Raw genomic sequence first — 19,576 nt, 5'->3', positions numbered from 1 at the left:
TCAGCCAAATAATAAGGATGGAAATTTTAGGTAGTGGAAATTTTTGGCTATGTCTAAGTGTTCTAATTCAATCCTATTAGACAGTCCTTGAGACCAGAATTTACCATTTCTGTTTGCTTGTTTGTAGTAGTGATGAGGAAGAGGAGGAGGAGGAAGAAATGTTAATCAGTGAAGAGGAAATACCATTCAAAGATGACCCAAGAGATGAAACTTACAAGCCCCACCTTGAAAGGCATGTTTGAAATTTGTTGTACATGCTGAAAATACATAGAAATGAACTGTTGAATGTTTTATTTTTGTTGCAAGACTAAGTGTACAAATAAATTTAAATGAGTGGTGGTTTTGCGATTTTAACATCTTTTGCATATAAATCTCTCTTCGATCTATTGAACTTGAATATTATGAACTATACTATTTAGTAGATAAGTATATGTTTTAATACAGTTTTCTTGAATGGGTAGAATTGTTTTGTTCAGAATCTTATTTCTCTTTGGAATTATATAGAGATTTGATTTTTTATGTTTTTAGCCTGTCTTAGTTTGAGTTACTATTCCTATGAGGAAACATGATGATAAAAGGCAGATTGTGGGAAAAAGTTTCTTTGGCTTACTCTTTCTATTATTATTATTATTATTATTATTATTATTATTATTATTATCATTATTATTATTATTATTATTATTATTTGGATGTTTAGTAAATGAGCATGGGGAGAGAAGGAAAGGGGGGTACCACAGAGACAGAGGAAGAGAGGAGGAGGAGAGAGCTGAGAGCTTGGCTTATTCTTTCATATCAATTGCCCATCGCTGAAGGAAATCAGGACAAATCTACCAGGGCTACCACTTGGAGACAGGTGCTCATGCAGAGGCCATGAAGAGGCACTGCTTTCTGGTTTGCTCAGCTTGTCTTCATAAAGAATCCAAGACCACCACCCCAGAGTTGGTCCCATCCACAGTGGCCTGGGTTCTCCCCCCATGAATCACTAGTTAAGAAAATGCCTTACAGGCTTGCCTATAGACCAATCTATGGAGATATTTTCTCAGTTGAAGTTCCACCTTTTGGATAACTAGGTTGTGTCAAGTTGGCATAAAACTGGCCAGTATATAGCAGTGTTCATCCATGGACATAATGTATATACATTTGGTATGTATGTGCACAATTGGTATGAAGTTATGGTTTGTAAGCTGAGACTCACAGCTTCAGAATAAGATACAAGATAATGATAAACCCCAAGTTTTAACCTGATATCATAGACTACCGTTAATGAAGTCATTGCTAGAATATTTGTGTTGAAACATTTTTCTGTTTTCAGGGAAACCCCAAAGCCACGAAGAAAATCAGGGAAGGTGAAAGAAGAGAAAGAAAAGAAAGAAATTAAAGTGGAAGTAGAAGTAGAGGTAAAAGAAGAAGAGAATGAAATTAGAGAAGACGAGGAACCTCCTAGGAAGTGAGTAGACAGTTTCTACTAAAAGTGGAAAAGTGACTCTAACTTTTAGAGCAGCTAGTAGATAGACTTCAAGTTGTATACACGAACATTGGGGGCACATGCATTTAAGCCTAGCACTTGGGCAGATATCTGTCTGTATGAGACCCTTTTTAAAATAAAAACCCCAAACATAAAGGGATTATTAGTGTCTAAAATGCTGACATTAAGCAACTCTCAAGTTTTTTTGGAGCAGCTTCTCAGGAGCTTGAAAGGTTGGTTTTAATTTTGGTTTACTGCAAGCAAAATATAAGTTAAGTCCAAATGAGCAATAGAGACAGTATCTATAGGGATACACAGAGGATAGAGAAAGCCAGAAGAAAATGTGTGTCCTCAAAAACTAGCAAAGGTTAAATGATGCACAAACCTTGATTGGATAAAACCTTTCTATCTGGTGCACACTTTGTTGCAGAAATTAAGTGCTTTATTAACTTCTTGGTTGCCTATTTTAAATGAATTGGATTTGAATAATAAACATTTTACAATAACTAGCCTTCAAATAGTAACATTGAAATTTATCCAGATATTCCATAGTAATGCCTAGTTTACTACAAGATAAAATAATTTGAGTGAAATCACCTCAGTAAATCTGTTTGATGGCCAGATGCCTTTAGTTTTTGTACTGTTGGGTATCCCCTGTGTCTACCATCTGATATTTTGCCTTTAGAATTTGCCTTTAGCCATTCTTATCTCTATAAGCTTTCGACTAGAATATTTAGTCAAGAACTCTTTCTTAAATTATAGGAGAGGGAGAAGACGAAAAGATGACAAAAGCCCACGGTTACCCAAACGGAGGTGAGGCATTTCTGCTTTTGTTTTGTATGTCTTAGGTTTAGTTTGGTGCTAGGCATTTGATTAATTTTCATAAGTGGGGGAGGTGTGGCTTATTTAAAATTTCCCAAGTGTGGTTTCCCAGTGTCCGCGCATTGAGATTTCTGAAATCCTCAGTATTTTTTACCTTTTTGTAGCTTGCTAGCTTAGTTATACTGTTTTTAAACTATCAAACATTTGGCAGTTTGATTATTGAGCACAAATTATGTGAAACCTATATATTACTATAGATAATTTGTATGTATTATCACATGTTATATAGAGTGTCACTTCTCTTGCTAACTTTTTCTAACATTTTGGCAATAGGAAAAAACCTCCAATCCAATATGTTCGTTGTGAGATGGAAGGATGTGGGACTGTTCTTGCTCACCCTCGCTATTTGCAGGTCAGTGAAGTTGTTGGACAAGACAGTCTATGCAGTGTCCATTACTTGTTTCCTAAGAAGTCATTTTGTATAGGGTTTGTAGACTGACACATGCAAAGAAAAGCGTCCCTAAGCATAAATTACATAAACCGTCCTTACTTGTGCTACTTTAACAGAGTACCCAAGACTAGTAGTTTGTGTGCGTGTATTCTTTTTTTCTTCTTCTTCTTTAAATAATTTATTCAGATTACATCCTGATTATTATCCCCTCACTTGTATCACTGAGGCTTATAATTTAAAGAACACATTTATTGACTTTTGGTTCTGGGTCCCTTAGAATTCTTAAGAATGTGGTACCAGCATCTGGAAAGGAATCTTTTTACTTCACAGTGTCCAAAACTAGAGGACAAGAAAGAAGCATGAAAAGAAAACAGGGAACTGAGTTCACTTTGTTAACAGCTTCAGTCCATCTGAGGGAACAGAACACTTAAACATATCTCAGCATTATTGCATTGAAGACTTAAATTTTCAACACAGGAACCTTGGGGGCTACATTGAAACCTTAGTATATGCTATTAAAAAATAGTAACAGCATAAAAATCTGAGCCCATATACAAGACTATTTTGGATTCTTACAGTGTTACGGTATTTCCCAAAATGGCATAGCAGATTATTATAACAATACACAATGACAAAATAATAGATTTTTAACTCGAATATATATTAGGATAAAATGATTATATCATTCAAACCAGTGATTTCTTTAAGATAATACAAAATGATTTGTGGGGTTTTTTGTTTGTTTGTTTTGTTGTTGTTTTGTTTGTTTGTTCTTTTGTTGTTGTTGTTTTTGTTTTTTTGTTTTGTTTTGTTTTTCCAATTTTTCCTTGAGTAGTTTTTTGATTCTTTGTGTTTCTGGGTATGTACATGTCTGGCAGGAAGTGAGCACATAAAATACTGAAATAGTGAAATGTTGCTTAGGAAGTACCTGATGGTTTTTATCAGCAAGTATGATACTATAGCCTTACTTTTGGATTATCATTCTGTTATAGTGGTTGTAGCTACTGTTTTTTATTTTGGGCATGTGATGTGATGTTTTGTACACCCATTACTGTGTTTTTATTTTACAAATGAACTAGGATTTGCAATACTTAAGTACATCCATTACTAGCAAGTGAGAGGTACAGATTGAAATCCAGGCTGATTTCATACCCTGTTTTCTTTACTATTTTTCTCTACTAGTTTTCCTTTAGAATTTTTGACTTTGAAAAAAGTAGTGTTGAGAAAACTTACTTTTTTCCTTTTGCTATTTTAGCACCACATTAAATACCAGCATTTGCTGAAAAAAAAATATGTATGTCCCCATCCCTCGTGTGGACGACTCTTCAGGCTCCAGAAGCAACTTTTGCGACATGCCAAACATCATACAGGTATATTCCTAAGTAAAAGATCTAACAAGTAGCCAAGCAAGCTGTATTTGGGTATATAGACTTATAATAAAGCAAAATTTTTTAGTACACTCTTATTAAAAGGACCTAGTTGGCAAGTATGAAAGAAAGAAAATTATCAAAATAAGTGTGTAAACATAAAAATGTAAATGTGATTTTTTTTTTTTTATTTTTTATTTTTTTTTTTATTTTTTTTCCCCACTTGGGCTTGGCCACACACATCTATAATCCCAGTACTGGGCAAACTGAAGCAGGAATTTGACATACATACATAGATCTTGTTTTAAAAGCTGGAAATAGAGAAGATTTGGGGTCTCATTAAGGGGTCCTGGCTGGCCTGAAACTCTGGAGACTAGGCTGGCCTGAAGCTCCCAACAAACAGTCCTGCCACTGTGTCCAAGTATTGGGATTGACAGTCATTGGTTTTTTTTTAGTCTTAAAATGACTTTGTTGGGGATAAAGCTCTTGGCCTGGAGGACGAGAGATCAGATACCCTAGGACCCACTACCCCTGTTGGCTGCCTGCAATCCTAGCTCTTAGAAAGCAGAGACAGCATCTCTAGGACAATCTGGCTGGCTAGCTGGAATCAGTACTCTGGAAGCAGTCCTACCTCAGGGAGTGAGGTGGAGAATGATCCCAAAAAGATAGCTGACTTCAGCCTCAGTCCTTCTTACGCACCATACACATGCAAAAATAAATTTTTAAACAAACAAACTTGAATATTACAAAGTGTGGTCAGCTAAAGCTTTAGAATTTTTATTCTTTGACTTCTGATAATTTATTTTTTAATAGTAGTATTGGTCTTTTACTTAGTATATAGTCTGTGTCAACTGTGAACTTACTTACAGGCATGCTAGTCTGTCTACTCAATACCACTAAGTTGTGTCTTATACCTAAGAAACCAGTTTAGCAGAATTAAGCAGTTTGTCAATGTTCACCTAGTTAAACTAACAGAATTTTGCTGCAAATGAAAATTAGTAAGAAAGCCTAAACCATAAAAGAGGAAGTTTGCTTTAATTTATGCTTGGCTATTAAATAGCTTCAGATGGTAATATGTGTGGAGACCATAAAATCTAGTTACTGAACTTGTTTGCTAATTTCTATAGAAATAACCTAGACACAGAAGCTGATTAATGTTAAGTCTAAAATAGGCTCAAGTTTTATTCATGTAGATAAATGACACTGACAATCTGAATGAAATTCTGCTTTAAACTTGAGTTGCCTCTTAATGGTATGTAATCCTAATTGGACATGTCTCACACTTGATAATTATATATATTCTCTTCTCAGTCTTGGGAACTATGAATAAAAATTTGCCTTGAAAAAATATGTCCTTCCCCTAGCTGTTATTGTGATGTGCATACCTTCACTTAGGCAAGTTAACTTTTCACTTTTTCTTAACTATAAATTATAGATACCAACATGACAGACTGATGAAATGAGATAACATGTGTTCCTATATGTAGAACTTACAAAATACTGGAATATGAACCCTTGGGCCTTAATTTCTCCAGTCTACAATCATTTCTTCAAACTTTATCTCTGAGAGGGGGAGGTGCTAGTTTGCTCTCTAAATGCATGCTACCTTTTTGTTCTCCCTCTGTGGTTTTGTCCCATTGAAAATCTTTCTGACAGCCAACTAAACATCACAAATTTACTATGAGAAACTTTTTTTTTTCTTTCGAGACAGGGTTTCTCTGTGTAGCCTTGGCTATCCTGGACTTACTTTGTAGACCAGGCTGGCCTCGAACTCAAAGCATTCCACCTACGTCTGCCTCTCAAGTGTGGGATTAAAGGCGTGCGCCACCACCACCTGCCAAGAAACTTTGAAAATGCATTCTGGTTCAAATATTTATATTTGGTTAATGTAATTTCAGGATGTTATCCTTCACTTTGGAAATTAATACATGCAGATTCCCTTTGGTTTTTTGTTGTCTTTGTTTTTCCTTTTGTTTAAATTGCGTTACAGCCAGATCCCAGACCCCTCCGTCCTCTCCTCCCTTCCTCACTTCCCCTATTCCTCTCTCTCCTTTTTTCTCAGAGAAAGGGAGGCCCCCAAGGAATATCAGGCCACCTAGCCACCTCAAGCCACACAGAACTAGGCACATCCTCCCCCACTGAGCCTTAACATGGCAGCCCAGCTAAGCAGAGGGAAGTGGATCTCTTTTATAAATGTAGCTTAGCTACATTTGCTGTGTTCCATTGAAGCTAAAATACTGAAAGCTGGCTGTCAAGAAGACTTTCAGTGGAACATCTGCATAATGCTATTGTTCCAGCATTAGGACTGTATTTTCAGACCTTGTACAATGTACAACACAAACAGGCATCATTTAGGTTTTTGCTAGCCCTTCCTCATATGTGATGATTTGGCATATTCATTAAAAAGATCTCCAAAGTAATTGCTATGTATGTTCAAACTTGAAGAAAAGCACAGCTCGTCCTTCAGCCTCCTGAGTGAGCCACTTACCATGTCTGGCTGGGAACATTTGATTTTAAAGCTATTTGGGAAGGAGTATTGGATTAAGATAGATGTTAGCAACTTACACACACAGAGACACACACACACACATGATTTTTACTGTGGTGACATCAAGTAGTTTTAAATAGAACAGACAGTATAGTTATTAATTCAACAAGTTTTTCAGTATATCTCTTTGTCCTTTGGTTCCCTAACCAACAAGTAGAAACAGTACAGGGATCTTTAATGTCATTGATTCCACACTATGCCAGATTCATTTAAGTTCTGGGAAATTTGGAGTGAGGGAGTTAAAATGGAATGAGGAAATACTTGAATGGTGCAGAGTATGCAGGGTGACAAGTAAGATAAAGAAATATAAATGGCATTTGCATATATTTGAAATATTATCTGTATATCATTTAACCTGAAACAGTATCTTTACTGTTTTAGATATAAATCAGCTTGTTCTAAGAGAAAAAATATTTTTTATTTGGGCTTTTTAAATGTTAGGTTGTTTTTTAATGTGAACATCTTCCACTATCTGAAAAAGACATTTAAAAAAATAAAATGCATGGAAAATGCAGTTAGCATGGGTCCCAGCTATTGTTCTGTTGTTGTAAGGAGACACCGAGGCCAGTGCAACTCTGACTAAAGGAAAACATGTAATTGGGAGATTGCTTACAGTTTCAGAGTGTTAGTTTGTTATCATGCCAGGGCTTGTGACGACAGGCATGCATGGTGCTGGAGAAATAGCTCAGAGTTTAAATCTGGTCCTTAAATTGCAGTCAGAAAGAGAGACTGCTTAGCTTGGGCTTCTGAAGCCTCTAAGTCCACCTGCAGTAGCGACATCTTCTCCAGCAATATCTTCACCAACTGTGAGCCAGACATCCTAATATGTGAGCCTATGGGGGCACATCTCATTCAAACTACTACAAAGTCCTGACCAATTTATCCAATATCTAGAATGTAGGTACAATTGGGATTGAAGTTCTTGTTTCTTTCTTTATACCTTTCTTTTGGGTGATGTTTGTTTTGATTTTTTGAGACAGGGTTTACTTGGTAGCCCTAGCTGATCTGGAACTCACACTGCAGACCAAGCTAGTCTCAGAGTGACCTGGCTAACACTTCCTAAACGCTGGGCCTAGCCTGGTTACTCCAATTTGGATGCTGACATCTGAAGATTTGGAGCTAAGAGCCACAAGTGATAGAGAATGAGAAGGTCTTTGTGCATATAGGTTTCTCCACTCAGTATATTTTCTAGTTCCATCCATGTTCTTGCAAACTTCATGATTTCATCTTTCTTCACAGCTAAATAGAACATTGTATATATGTGCCGTATTTACATTACTTATTCATCATTTGGAAGACATTTAGTTTGTTTCCATTTCCTAACTACTGTAGAGCAGCATTGAACATGACTGAGCAAGTACCTATGGAGTAGGATGTCAATTCCTTTGGGCATATGTCTACGACTGGAATAAGCTGATTCATATGTCAGATTTATGTTTTCGTTTGAGGATTCTCTACAAAGTCTGTTCAGATCCAATTTTTAAATGGATTTTGTTGTTGTTCTTGATTCTTTGGCTTTATGTGTGTGTTCTTTATATATTGTGGATATTAATCCTCTGTCAAATGTATAGTCTTACATAGGTTCTTTCCTACTTTCCTCAATTATTTTCTTAGCTGTATATAAGATTTTGATTTTTATGAGACTTGGTAATTGTTGGTTCCTGATTCAGAAAGTCCTTTCCTACACTTCTATCTTATGTTTTTTTTCCATCACTTTCAAAGTTTCATGATTCAGATTGAGGTCTTGTTACTAAATTCTATTATAAAATAAATATAATTCAATAATTTGTAACTAAAATGTCTTATTGCTATAATGAACACCATGACCAAAAAGAACTTGAAGACGAAAGAATTTATTTTGCTTGCACTTCTACATCATGGTCTATCAAAGGAAATCAGGGCAGAAATTAAAGGAGATGTCGTAGCAGATGAACATTGTTTATCAGCATGCTTTTGAACAACAGGGCTACCTGCCCAAGTGTGGTGCCACCCACAGTGAATTGAACCCTGCAACATCAATCATTAACCTTGCTGGGTCACAGAAGAAGAGAATGCAGGCTATCCTAATGAGACCTGCTAGGCTGAGGTCAAATGGTAGGGGAGGAAGGCAAGAGAAATACGCAAAGAGGGAGGGAGGGTGGGAATGGAAGGATACAAGCGAAGAATAACAATCAGGATGTAATGTGAATACATTTTAAAAATGAATTTTTTTTTTTTTTTTTAAAGAAAAGAAAATGTACCTCAAGCCAATCTACTGGGGCAGCATTTTCTCAGTTGGAGTTCCTCTTTCAAAATAACTGTAGCTTATGTTACGTTTGCTTAATACTAGACAGAATGTCAGGTGGCTATAGTTATGTGTGTCTTATATCTTGAAATGTGGAATGTTAATTCTTCCAGCATTCTTCCTTTTTGTTCAGGATTGCTTTGGCCATCTAGGATCGTCTAGGGTTATGTAAAGAACAGAATATTGTGAGCATTTTCATTCAGATTGGGCTACGTCTATAAATGTCTCTTGGTAAACAGTTGTTTTCATAATACTCTAATCCACACTTGGGAGGTCTTTACATTTTCTGGTGCGTTCCTCTATCTTTATTCGGAGACTTAGTTTTCATTGACAAGGCGGTTTACCTCTATTTTTAGGTTTATTCCTACATATTTTAATTTCCTTAAAGATATTGTGACTGAGACTGTCCATGATCTCATTCTTTGATTTATAGAAAGGCTACTGTAAGTTTTTGGTTTTGATTTTTGGTGGTTGTTTAAGTTTTTTGGTTTTTGTTTCTTAATCTTACAACTTTACAGAAATTATTCACCATTTCTAGAAGTTTTATGGTGAAATTTTGGGGATCTTTCTTATACATAATTTTGTATCATCTTTAGATAGGGCATATTTGACCTTTATTCCTACTTGTATACTTGTAATTTCCTTCTCTCGTCCTCTTGTTTCAAGCACTATTGAAAAGAAGTGAGGATAGTGGGTAGCCCTGTCTTTCCTGATATTTATTGATAGATTGGCTTGTTGGTTTATTTTGGTGAGGGAACTTAGATTCACCAAGATGAAATAATGCCTTTCTCTAGTTACTTGTCTGTTACTTGGTCACAACAATAAAAAATGGTGTTAACTTAAACCTGTGAGATATGCATCCTTAACGGAGACCTCTAAAACATATTTTTATTAATTCTTAGAGAATTTCATAACAACATTATCTTGATGGCTACTCCTCCCTTGAACTCCTGCCAGATCCTCACACCCCTGGTGTCCTCTGGGTTTTTTGGGGGGTTTTTTGTTTGTTTGTTTGGGGTTTTTTGTTTTGTTTTGTTTTTTAGAATAGACTATCTCACAAGTAGCTATCTTAGCCCTCTCTCTGCCTTTTAAAATCTTTTTGTGATACTTCCTGATTTTGTGCAATTGTTTTTATTTCTTTTTCTTTAAGACAGTGGTTCTCAACTTTTCTAATGCACTTCCTCATGTAATGATGCCCAACCATAAGGTTATTTTTGTTGCTAATTCATAATTGTAATTTTGCTACTGTTAGGAATAATGCAAATATCTGATATGCAACCCTTGTGAAAGGGATGTTTGACACACAACCCTCAAAGGGGTCGTAGCCCACAGGTTGAAAGCTGCTAGATTATTATTTAAGGTTTGTTCCTCCCTCCAGCCTGACACTTTAGTTTTTTATGATAAAAAGTATTTTGGATTTGTCAAAGACTTTTGCGTGTCTATTAAGATGATCTTGTGGTGATTTGTTTGTTTGTAAGCCCATTTGTTGTTAACTTACATTACAGGGATATTGAATCATCCTGTATCTCTGGGATAAAACCAACTTGATCATGATGGATTTCCTTTTGGTATATGTCTGTATTGAGTTTGCTAGTATTTTTTTGATAATTTTTACATCTGTGTACGTCAGGGATAGTAGCCTAGCCTGTTTTCTTTTTTTGTTGTACTAGGTACTAGAGTAATACTGGCTTCTAGAGGTTTTTTTTAAGCTTACTTTTATGCTACTGAATGTATGGACTAAAAATGAAAAAAAAATTGGTGTTAAATTTAGCTTTCTCAAAATATTTCTTCACTATAAAGAGTGTTGTATGCTGTAGACTGAATGCCAGAAGACTGGCTCACCTGCAGACTGCAGAAAGTACTTAGCTGGTATCTTAATGGAACATTAACAACATTACTTTAATTCTTAGATCAGAGGGATTATATCTGTGAATATTGTGCTCGGGCCTTCAAGAGTTCTCACAATCTGGCAGTACACCGGATGATTCACACGGGCGAGAAGCCGTTGCAGTGCGTATTTACTTACTAGTCAACATCTGGGTAGAAGTGCATTTTTTTCACTTAGAGATATGTCCCTTGTAAGCATTTCAGTTGTCACTGCTATTTACTTTTACTAAATGAAAGAGTGACTATTCATTGGGGAGCTCTTGGTTACGTTTTCTTTGCTTTACTGTTTTTTGTTTGTTTGTTTGTTTGTTTTTGTTTTTTAATATATATTTATTTATTGGAGAATTTATTCTTTCTTAACCACTTCCCACCTAACCCAACCCAACCTCGTTTTTTAAATAACCCAATTTGTGCTGCCTTTGTACTTGAGTATAGGACCACTCACTAGTGGAGTGTGCTTGTTTTACTGTTTCTTAAACATTTTTTTAGTTAGATTTCTAATGATTTTCTAGTCTTTCATAAATATTTTGTGTATATGTAAGTTTTTCAGTTCTCACCTTGCCCTTGATTTAAGAGTTCTCTGCCTGATTATTCATTTCCTTTTGGATTTCCTTTAGATGTGAAATCTGTGGATTTACTTGTCGACAGAAGGCATCCCTTAATTGGCACATGAAGAAACATGATGCAGACTCCTTCTACCAGTTTTCTTGCAATATCTGTGGCAAAAAATTTGAGAAGAAGGACAGTGTAGTGGCACACAAAGCAAAAAGCCACCCTGAGGTGCTGATTGCAGAAGCTCTGGCAGCCAATGCGGGCGCCCTCATCACCAGCACAGATATCTTGGGCACTAACCCAGAGCCCCTGACACAACCTGCAGATGCTCAGGGGCTTCCTCTTCTTCCTGAGCCCTTGGGAAACTCAACATCTGGAGAGTGCCTGCTGCTGGAAGCCGAAGGAATGTCAAAATCATATTGCAGTGGGACAGAACGGGTGAGCCTTATGGCTGACGGCAAGATCTTTGTAGGAAGTGGCAGCAGTGGGGGCACTGAAGGGCTGGTCATGAACTCGGATATACTCGGTGCTACCACAGAGGTTCTGATTGAAGATACAGACTCTACTGGACCTTAGTGCAAAGGAAGACTTTGGGCACTGGGACAGTGCAGACTTTGTATTTAAAAGATAAAAAGGACAAAAAAAATTTAAAGCATTTAAAAACCTAGTAAAATAACTGAAGGGCCTGCTCTTTGCATTGTGGATCATAGCACACCACACACACACACACACACACACACACACACACACACACACACACACACACCATCCCCTTTCCCTGAACTCCGCTCCCTTGTCCTTAAAACATTGATGTTGCCTTTATCAGAAAGGTCAACGAAAAAGCAGTAGCATACTTGGTTCCAGCCAGCAGCAGACTTCCTGCTCATTGGTAGATCTCCTTTTCCCAACCTATAACTTTGATGTGCTCTGGATCAGCTTTTAACTCATAATAGTGTATTACTATCGTCTAAATCTTTTCTCCACTACTACTGCCCTATGGCTCTGGCTTCTCCCCATTGCAACAACCAATACTTATCCTCAAATATTATATAATTCTATTTTCTGGAGGCTGGCAGCTTGACTTGGCACTTTAGGGCCCCTTAACAGGATGCTGTTAAAACAGCATGAATCTCTCACCCCTCTTCTTCCATTACTCACTGGGTTTGGAGAAGGAAGAATACATGGGGACCACCTCCCTCCCCTTCAATGGATCCCAGCACCTCAGTCTCCCCTCCCAAACCTCCATATGGCTCTTAATGGTGCTCACTTGCTTGGAAGCAGGCTCCCAAGAGAGAGGGGACTGCCCTCTATACAGTCTTTGTGGCTGTAAGACGGGCTATATGTCAGTGATAAAAGTCCCAGGCTAATGGCAGAAATTTGCACTTTGAACATGTGTGTTTTTGTGTTGTGGAACCTGAGATTCCTTATTTATTAATGGAAAGTCTGATTTGGGGGGAGGGTCTTTGTTGCTATGTTTTGTGGGGCTGGGAGAGTAGATTATTCTGACATGGGATCCTTCCTACAAGAGGTACTTTGAAGGCAAGGCGTAGTTAAAGAAGCACAGCCAGCCTCTAAAATCATAGTTCTCTAGTGGCCTTTAAAGAAAGCTGGTCCTCAGCACTTAACAGAATCACTACAGTAGCCTAGTGCTTTTTTTGGAAGCCTTAGGGAAGGCTTATAGGTTTGTGGTAACTAGTGTGCTCTTTGAGTTTTTAAGAGCATTAAGATACAAGAATTTTGAGGGGTGAGGTCAAGTCTGAATCACATACAAGATTTTCTTGTGTGAATTTCTCTCTTTTTGTCCTTACCATTTCTTTGCATATCTCTCTCTGGTGCCCTAACTCCAACTCCTTGTTTTGACTTTGGTTTTTGTTTTGTCATTGGTCGTTCCAGCTCTCCATTAGTGGAAGAACAAACCCTGTCATTCATGAAGGAACAAAATCTAAGAGTCCTACCTAGAGTTTTGGTTAAGAGTAAACTGTTCTGTTTTATTTTCTCTTTAGAAGTGACAAAGTCAATAGACAAAAGTGAAAATCTGTATGATAATGTTTTTGCTTTCCCCAAATTACCTTTTTTCTTTGCAGTAGAAGTTGTAATGCATTGTGGATTGTTTATTACTGTCTGTCAATGGGAGACGCAGATTGTGTTTTTACATGCTTATACCGCTCAGAAGACTAAAACCCTAATCCACCTAACTTTTTGAAAATTAGAAGTGTAGTTCCTCCCAGTATACTTCAGAATCTGCCACTGAAGACCTGGCCGATTGTCAGAAATGTAAGAGTCTGACTGAGAACAAAACAGGGAACAGCTTGTTTTTCACAAACACTAAAACTGTGGAGTTTATCAAATTCTCTCTGCTTAATTTTTTCCCAAAAATGAGAGTAACAAAATGTCATCTGTGAAAGACGCTTACTGTACACCCACCTATATCAGTATTTGGGATGCCAGGGAGGAAGACACACCTACAGGAACCATCTTAAACACATTATTGTTCCTCTAGAGTGTTGCAGACTTTGCCACCACTCCCATGAGAGGGGATTGAAGGCATGATACAGGCTTTCTTGCCCCACAGAGCTTGCAGTTAGCATTGGGTAGATTTGAAAATACTGTAAGAGTAATTATAAATGGTTCTGCAACAAAGTTGTTCCTCTTAATACTGTTTCTCAGCTAATACCTGTATCTCCTTTGTTTTTCATATTTAGACAGTCTCCATAAATTTCACTAAGAGTGGTTACTAATCAGATAGAACCACCCACAGAAAAGCAAACTGCATTGTAAACAGCTTTTCTTTCTGGGGTGGGGAAAAAGATGTTCTTTTTTGTACCTCATTCCCCTCCTTACGAAAGCAACTAGTTCTAATAATTAGAAACTTCTGTCCTCTCATTGGGGGTGGAGTGGGCTGTAAAAGGGGCTGGGTCATCTTCATAGCAACCGTTTGCTGACAATAAATTAGCAGTTTGCAATAAATTTTAAGATATTTTTCATGAACTTTATATTTTTCCTTTTGAGAACAAGTACTAGCATAGTGAAAGTCTATGAGCAAACTAAGCCCCATCCCCATTTCTTTTTTCCCCATGCCACTCATTTAATTGTCCTGTCAAGGAGTCCTTTTAATCTTGAAAGTCAATATTTCATACTCGGATTTTGTTACCTCTTAAGTAACTAGTCATACTGTCATCTTCAGTTGGCAGTTCTAAATTTTATGGATATAGTTAAAACAATTACTCACAACTTGTGATAAGTTCTGGGACTTAATGCTTCCTTACTTGGATTGCTAGCATATTTTGCATAATTAGATAGACCCTAACACATTTTACAGGGTTTAGTCAGACACTGGCTGGGAGTCCTGGGGATGAGCAAGGAAAACATCAGCATAGAGCACTTGGACCTCCCTTGTACCTGTTTGGAGGAAGAACGTGAACTATACCACCAACTTAAGTGAGGTCTTACAGCCTTCCTGCAGGACCAGTTTCCTACCTGTATTTCTATCAATTTTCCAGTATACTCAAGAAAACCAGAAAATTGTAAAGGGGCAATTATATTTCCTAAAATCTCTTGCCTGTCAAAATGTGCAGGACCCTTTTCCTGTGATGAGAGATAGGTGGTTACTTGATCTAGGTTTAAAAGTTACATGTAAAAAAAATATATAATAAAAGGGATACTTTGCTTTTAAAATCCTTTTTCCTTTTAATCTAGGTAATCATATTCAAACTATGTAAAGAGAAAAATAAAAGTTGTCTTCCTGGAAGCAACTGGCCGGTCTTGGTTGTACCCAGTTAGTCATCCTAGGGTAAAACAGTTGATGGCGCTAAATGAGGAGGAAAACAGATGCCCCTGGGTAGGCTTCTGTGTGCTGCTGTTTGCTCTTTGTTGAGAGTTGGGAAGTGGAATGCTCAGATGCCTTGTAGCACTGTGTTTGGCAGACTCCAAATGGTGTTGCATTTGGTGACCAGGGCATGTTAAGGATACTGTGAAGTACAGTTTACTCTGATAATGGCAAAACTTTGGTTGCATTTAGCAACCTGTGTCAAGTTCTAACTTTTAAAAAAAGAAAAAAAACTAACATTAGTACAAGTTCTGTGGCTGCCATCTCTCATTTATCATTCACCTATGTCAGTTTGCTCCAGAAATGGCAGGTTTTGAACTTCTTGGCAACATCTATGATATGAAATAGGGACAGTCACTGACCTTTGGGGTTGAAAGTTACTAACAATCACCCAGTTAGTGCTATAGAATGACAGATCTGTAAGTACCTTTTAACTCTTTTGTCTTCATTTCAAAGCCTTGTTCATTCCCTTGTTAAGCATGGAGTATGATTGGGACAGGAAGGAAAAATAAGCATGTTGTCACTTGAGTAAAACTGCCTGAGAAATGTTAGCAAGTTAGGGTTGGGTGTTTTCCTTTGGGAGAGAACAGGCCTAAACAGTTTCTTCCACATCCTGTAGCTACTAGGAAGGCACCATGGTTGAGATTAGAGATAGTCCTTTAGCTAATTTTAAACAAGTCTAAACTTTACAAAGGATGGGAATGGAAAGATGCTGCAAAGGACCTGTATCACAGTCAGTGGGAGGTGGGGAAATAACCCAAAGACCAGTGAATAAACATTAATCTAGTTTACTTGATTAGTTTATTTGATAAACATTTCTTATATCAAGTGAGAAAACTATTATCCCCAAAGAATACAAGTATTTAGCACAGAATTACTGAAGAATCAAATGAAGTTTAAATATGTAGCACAATATCTGACCCATTTAATAAATGGCACCTATCTCGATAACACTACACTTTGCCAGGCTATAAAAAATTTAAATATAATGAGCATAGAAAGCAGAATAATAAAGTCAAGTTACACGTGTAAATAACAGACTACATTAGGCAGGGGTGGGTGTCATGAGGATTAGTGTGATAGTGACCTTGTTGCTAAGTACAAAAGCAAAACAATGACATAAAAACAAATGCTAAGTACTGAGTGGAGGAGAGAAATGGAGGCAGACACTGGAAAAAAAGACTGATTAAAAGGGCTCTTTGATTCCACAGGCACAAAATCCACAGCCAGGAATTTGCTGCCACCTCTGAGTCAGGCAGGGGGTGGGGATGGGGGTGCACAATCCCATTAGAGAATGCCCAGTGGATTTAGTCTGTGGGAGTCACATTTCTTATTTGGACCAGTGAAGACAGAAGCAAACCAGCTCACTTGTTTCCTGGGACAGTTGATTTAGGGGATGGCTTTCTCAGAGCAGTCACCTCTGACCCTTCACCGCCGGGACCTCTGCAGCCGCTCTATCTGGCTAGCAAGGAAGATTCGTTCAGACCTGACTGCCCTTATGGAATCTTATGTAAGTTGACTATTTTGCTGCTGTTGTCTGTTCCAACCTCATAACCAGTTATGAAACCCATAATCTGAATGGTCATTCATATATTCAACACCTAAATTGGGCATCAACTTAACTACCTTTCTCCAGGCTGTTTAAGAGACAGGTCCCTCCTTAAGTGAGAAGATGTGTTATTTGATTGTCTTTTACCTGAATCTTGCCAGGGTAAACAGGGTTTGTAAGTTTTGGTTCTTCATAGAATTTGTGAGATTTAGAAATAAAAGGGTTATAAGATTAAGAAGAGCCATAAAGAAATGTATTATTTTCCTCTATAGTATAAGCTACCTACATTTTAATATGCTACATGTGACTAAATAGATATGTCAACAAGATTCCCTAGAATATTCACTAGAGTCTTATAAAAATAACAAATTAACCATACTGTTCTGGACTTTATCATGAAGGGCCTCCATCTAAAGGTCTGGTTACGCTCCAGGCCTCGGATAAAGTTCTCTAAGAATCTATAACTTTCTAAAAGCTTTGCCAGATATGAGAGTAATGGTTACCATTTCAAAGCCAGTTCCTATTCTAAAGGATGGATTCCACCTTGAGAGTGGACACTGGAGATAGAGAAATTCAGGCAGTGCTGTAGGGTCATGTCCTCCCAAATGAAGAGTTTCTATCCTAGATATTTTCTTTACAATGTGGACCACTGACTGTGGAAGTGAAGATTATATTTGTGGTTGAAGAAAAGAGTTCACATGATAATAGAACATATGTTTTGCTATATCCTTGGTCAGGTAAAGCATCAGGGCCTAAATAAAAATATCAACCTGGACTCTGTGGATGGTGTTCCAGTGGCAAGCACTGATCGCTGGAGTGAGATGACTGAGGCAGAGCGACTCAGAGAGAACCTCCAGGCTTACCGTACCTTCCATGAGATGTTGACTAAGCTTTTAGAAGACCAGAGAATTCATTTCACTCCAACTGAAGGTGACTTCCATCAAGCAATACATACTCTTCTGCTCCAAGTTTCAGCGTTTGCCTACCAGCTAGAGGAGTTGATGGTGCTTCTGGAACATAAGATCCCTGAACGTGAGGCTGATGGGATACCTGTGGCTGTTGGAGATGGTGGCCTCTTCGAAAAGAAGCTGTGGGGCTTGAAAGTCCTTCAGGAGCTTTCACAGTGGACTGTGAGGTCTATCCATGACCTCCGTGTCATTTCTTCTCATCAGATGGGACTCTAAACACATGAGAGCCATTACGGGGCCAAGGACAAGCAAATGTAGCAGCCCTTCCCTCTGTCTCTTTCTGTCCTCATGGGATATTGGTAGTTCCTTTGGGCCCTCATTTTCTCAGTATCAATTTTTGAAAACCTTAGGCCACAGGCACTTTCATCGAGTAGAGTTGGCCTACATATGAACAGATACACAGGGTTATTCTGGATTTGCGCATATGTGTACACATGGGTTTTTTTGGGGGGAGGTTGTTTTGTTTTGCATTGGTGATATAATAGAAGAGAAACAAGGACACTATCCTTCCACCTTAGTGCTTTTAGCCTTTCTGATACTACATAACCTTTCCAGGCATTTTAACAGCCTTTATAGGCAGAAGAAAAATTGTAACTAGTTGTGGTTGACTTCCGAAGAGACAAACATATTGGAAGTCCTAGACTAACGGCATTCAAACTATCCTAATAAAAATAACATTGCTGTGCTGAGGCAGTGTGCCATGGGCTTTGTATAGTCTGTATAACTATATCATTCTCTCAAGGGTTGGAAGGTGTGTCTTGCAATCTATCCCTATAACCCTTGCTACACATCCTCAGGAGTCAGCAGCATCCTGCCATGTTAAAGGAAGGATTTGTTGCTGGCACCTAGCAAAGAACAGCAGCTACACATCTTCAGATTACATCTGAGAAAGAAAAAATACTTCCATACTTGAAAGCTGAGGCTGTGCAGTAACGGCCTGGCTTAATGATGACTAGTGTACTCAGATACTGGGTTAACATCGGTTTATAATAAGTTAACAGATAAGTCATACAGGTAATGTGGCCAGATGCTCGTGGACAGTGGATGAAGTGCTACTCAGGTTAAAGAGTCACAGGACTCCATCACCTTACATTCTCTGGGCTTAGTCATGAGGGGAGGATGAGGCCTGGTTGGTCCCCACGGAGAATGCCAGAAATTCTTAAAACACAGGAAAGCTGCTTTTATTGTTCTTGTGAGAAGCACATGGCATGGAAGGATACATTCCTGGGGAAGGTCATTTGCAGTAAGGCCTGTGCATTAGTGCTGCATTGTGAATCCACAATTTGTTAGTATTGTTTTTATCTTTAAAACCCAAGAGGTCTTGCGTTGGGGACCCACGTCTGATCATTACATCTTGCTTTGTATATGAACCATAAATCAGGAGGGCTAACTTCCCTAAGTTACGTGAGGTGGGATGTGTGACTCCTCTTGTATCCTTTCCTATAGGGGGTTCCCTACAGGCCAGAACTCCAGGTATGTAGCAGGATTCAGCCAAGCATTGAGGAAGCTTGGGGGGAAGGGAGACCCTACTTCCTGTCATGTTTGTGAAAATACAGTTGCATATGTAATCTACCAAAACTAGGGTGGATTATAAAGAATTGAAAGAGATTGGTTAAAGCACAAGTGTGCTTCCCAGGTTGCACACAGACCTCAAAGAGGGAAGCACAGAGTTGGCTCCTGAAAATAATTTAGACAGTAGTAACCATCTCTAAACAATAAACATCATGAAAGGCCTATTTTATTTTACTCCATTTGTGATTTTTAGCATAGATACTTAATTTCTTGTTAAATTTAGAAATGAATATTTCATTCATGCTTATTTTACATTCTGTTTGCAGCATTTTCCGTTTAATAGGT

At 37.9% G+C, this 19,576-nt stretch overlaps 2 protein-coding genes across 3 annotated transcripts in view; both read left to right on the top strand.

Annotated features, from left to right (window-relative positions):
• The window catches only part of Zfp91 (ZFP91 zinc finger protein, atypical E3 ubiquitin ligase), a 34,472-nt gene extending 21,350 nt beyond the window's left edge, over positions 1–13,122 (top strand). Inside the window, exons 5-11 of one of the 2 annotated variants that reach the window (XM_051146185.1) lie at positions 131–232; positions 1,313–1,447; positions 2,228–2,278; positions 2,621–2,699; positions 3,994–4,108; positions 10,848–10,947; positions 11,442–13,122. In XM_051146185.1, coding sequence (XP_051002142.1) covers positions 131–232; positions 1,313–1,447; positions 2,228–2,278; positions 2,621–2,699; positions 3,994–4,108; positions 10,848–10,947; positions 11,442–11,952 — 1,093 coding nt within the window. In that variant the 3' untranslated portion in view covers positions 11,953–13,122. Of the gene's footprint in view, positions 1–127; positions 233–1,312; positions 1,448–2,227; positions 2,279–2,620; positions 2,700–3,993; positions 4,109–10,847; positions 10,948–11,441 lie in introns of both variants that reach the window. The other variant, XM_051146183.1, reaches the window with a different exon arrangement.
• A 2,818-nt stretch (positions 13,123–15,940) lies between these two features.
• Positions 15,941–17,981, top strand: Cntf (ciliary neurotrophic factor). The gene is made up of 2 exons (XM_051146200.1): positions 15,941–16,712; positions 17,489–17,981. The coding sequence occupies exons 1-2, from the start codon at positions 16,599–16,601 to the stop codon at positions 17,933–17,935; spliced, it is 561 nt and encodes a 186-aa protein (XP_051002157.1). The 5' UTR covers positions 15,941–16,598; the 3' UTR covers positions 17,936–17,981.
• The last annotated feature ends 1,595 nt before the right edge of the window (positions 17,982–19,576 follow it).

This window comes from Acomys russatus, chromosome 5 (assembly GCF_903995435.1).
Source record: "Acomys russatus chromosome 5, mAcoRus1.1, whole genome shotgun sequence".
NCBI classification, from domain to species: Eukaryota; Metazoa; Chordata; class Mammalia; order Rodentia; family Muridae; genus Acomys; species Acomys russatus.
This window is presented reverse-complemented; position numbering and strand designations above follow the sequence as displayed.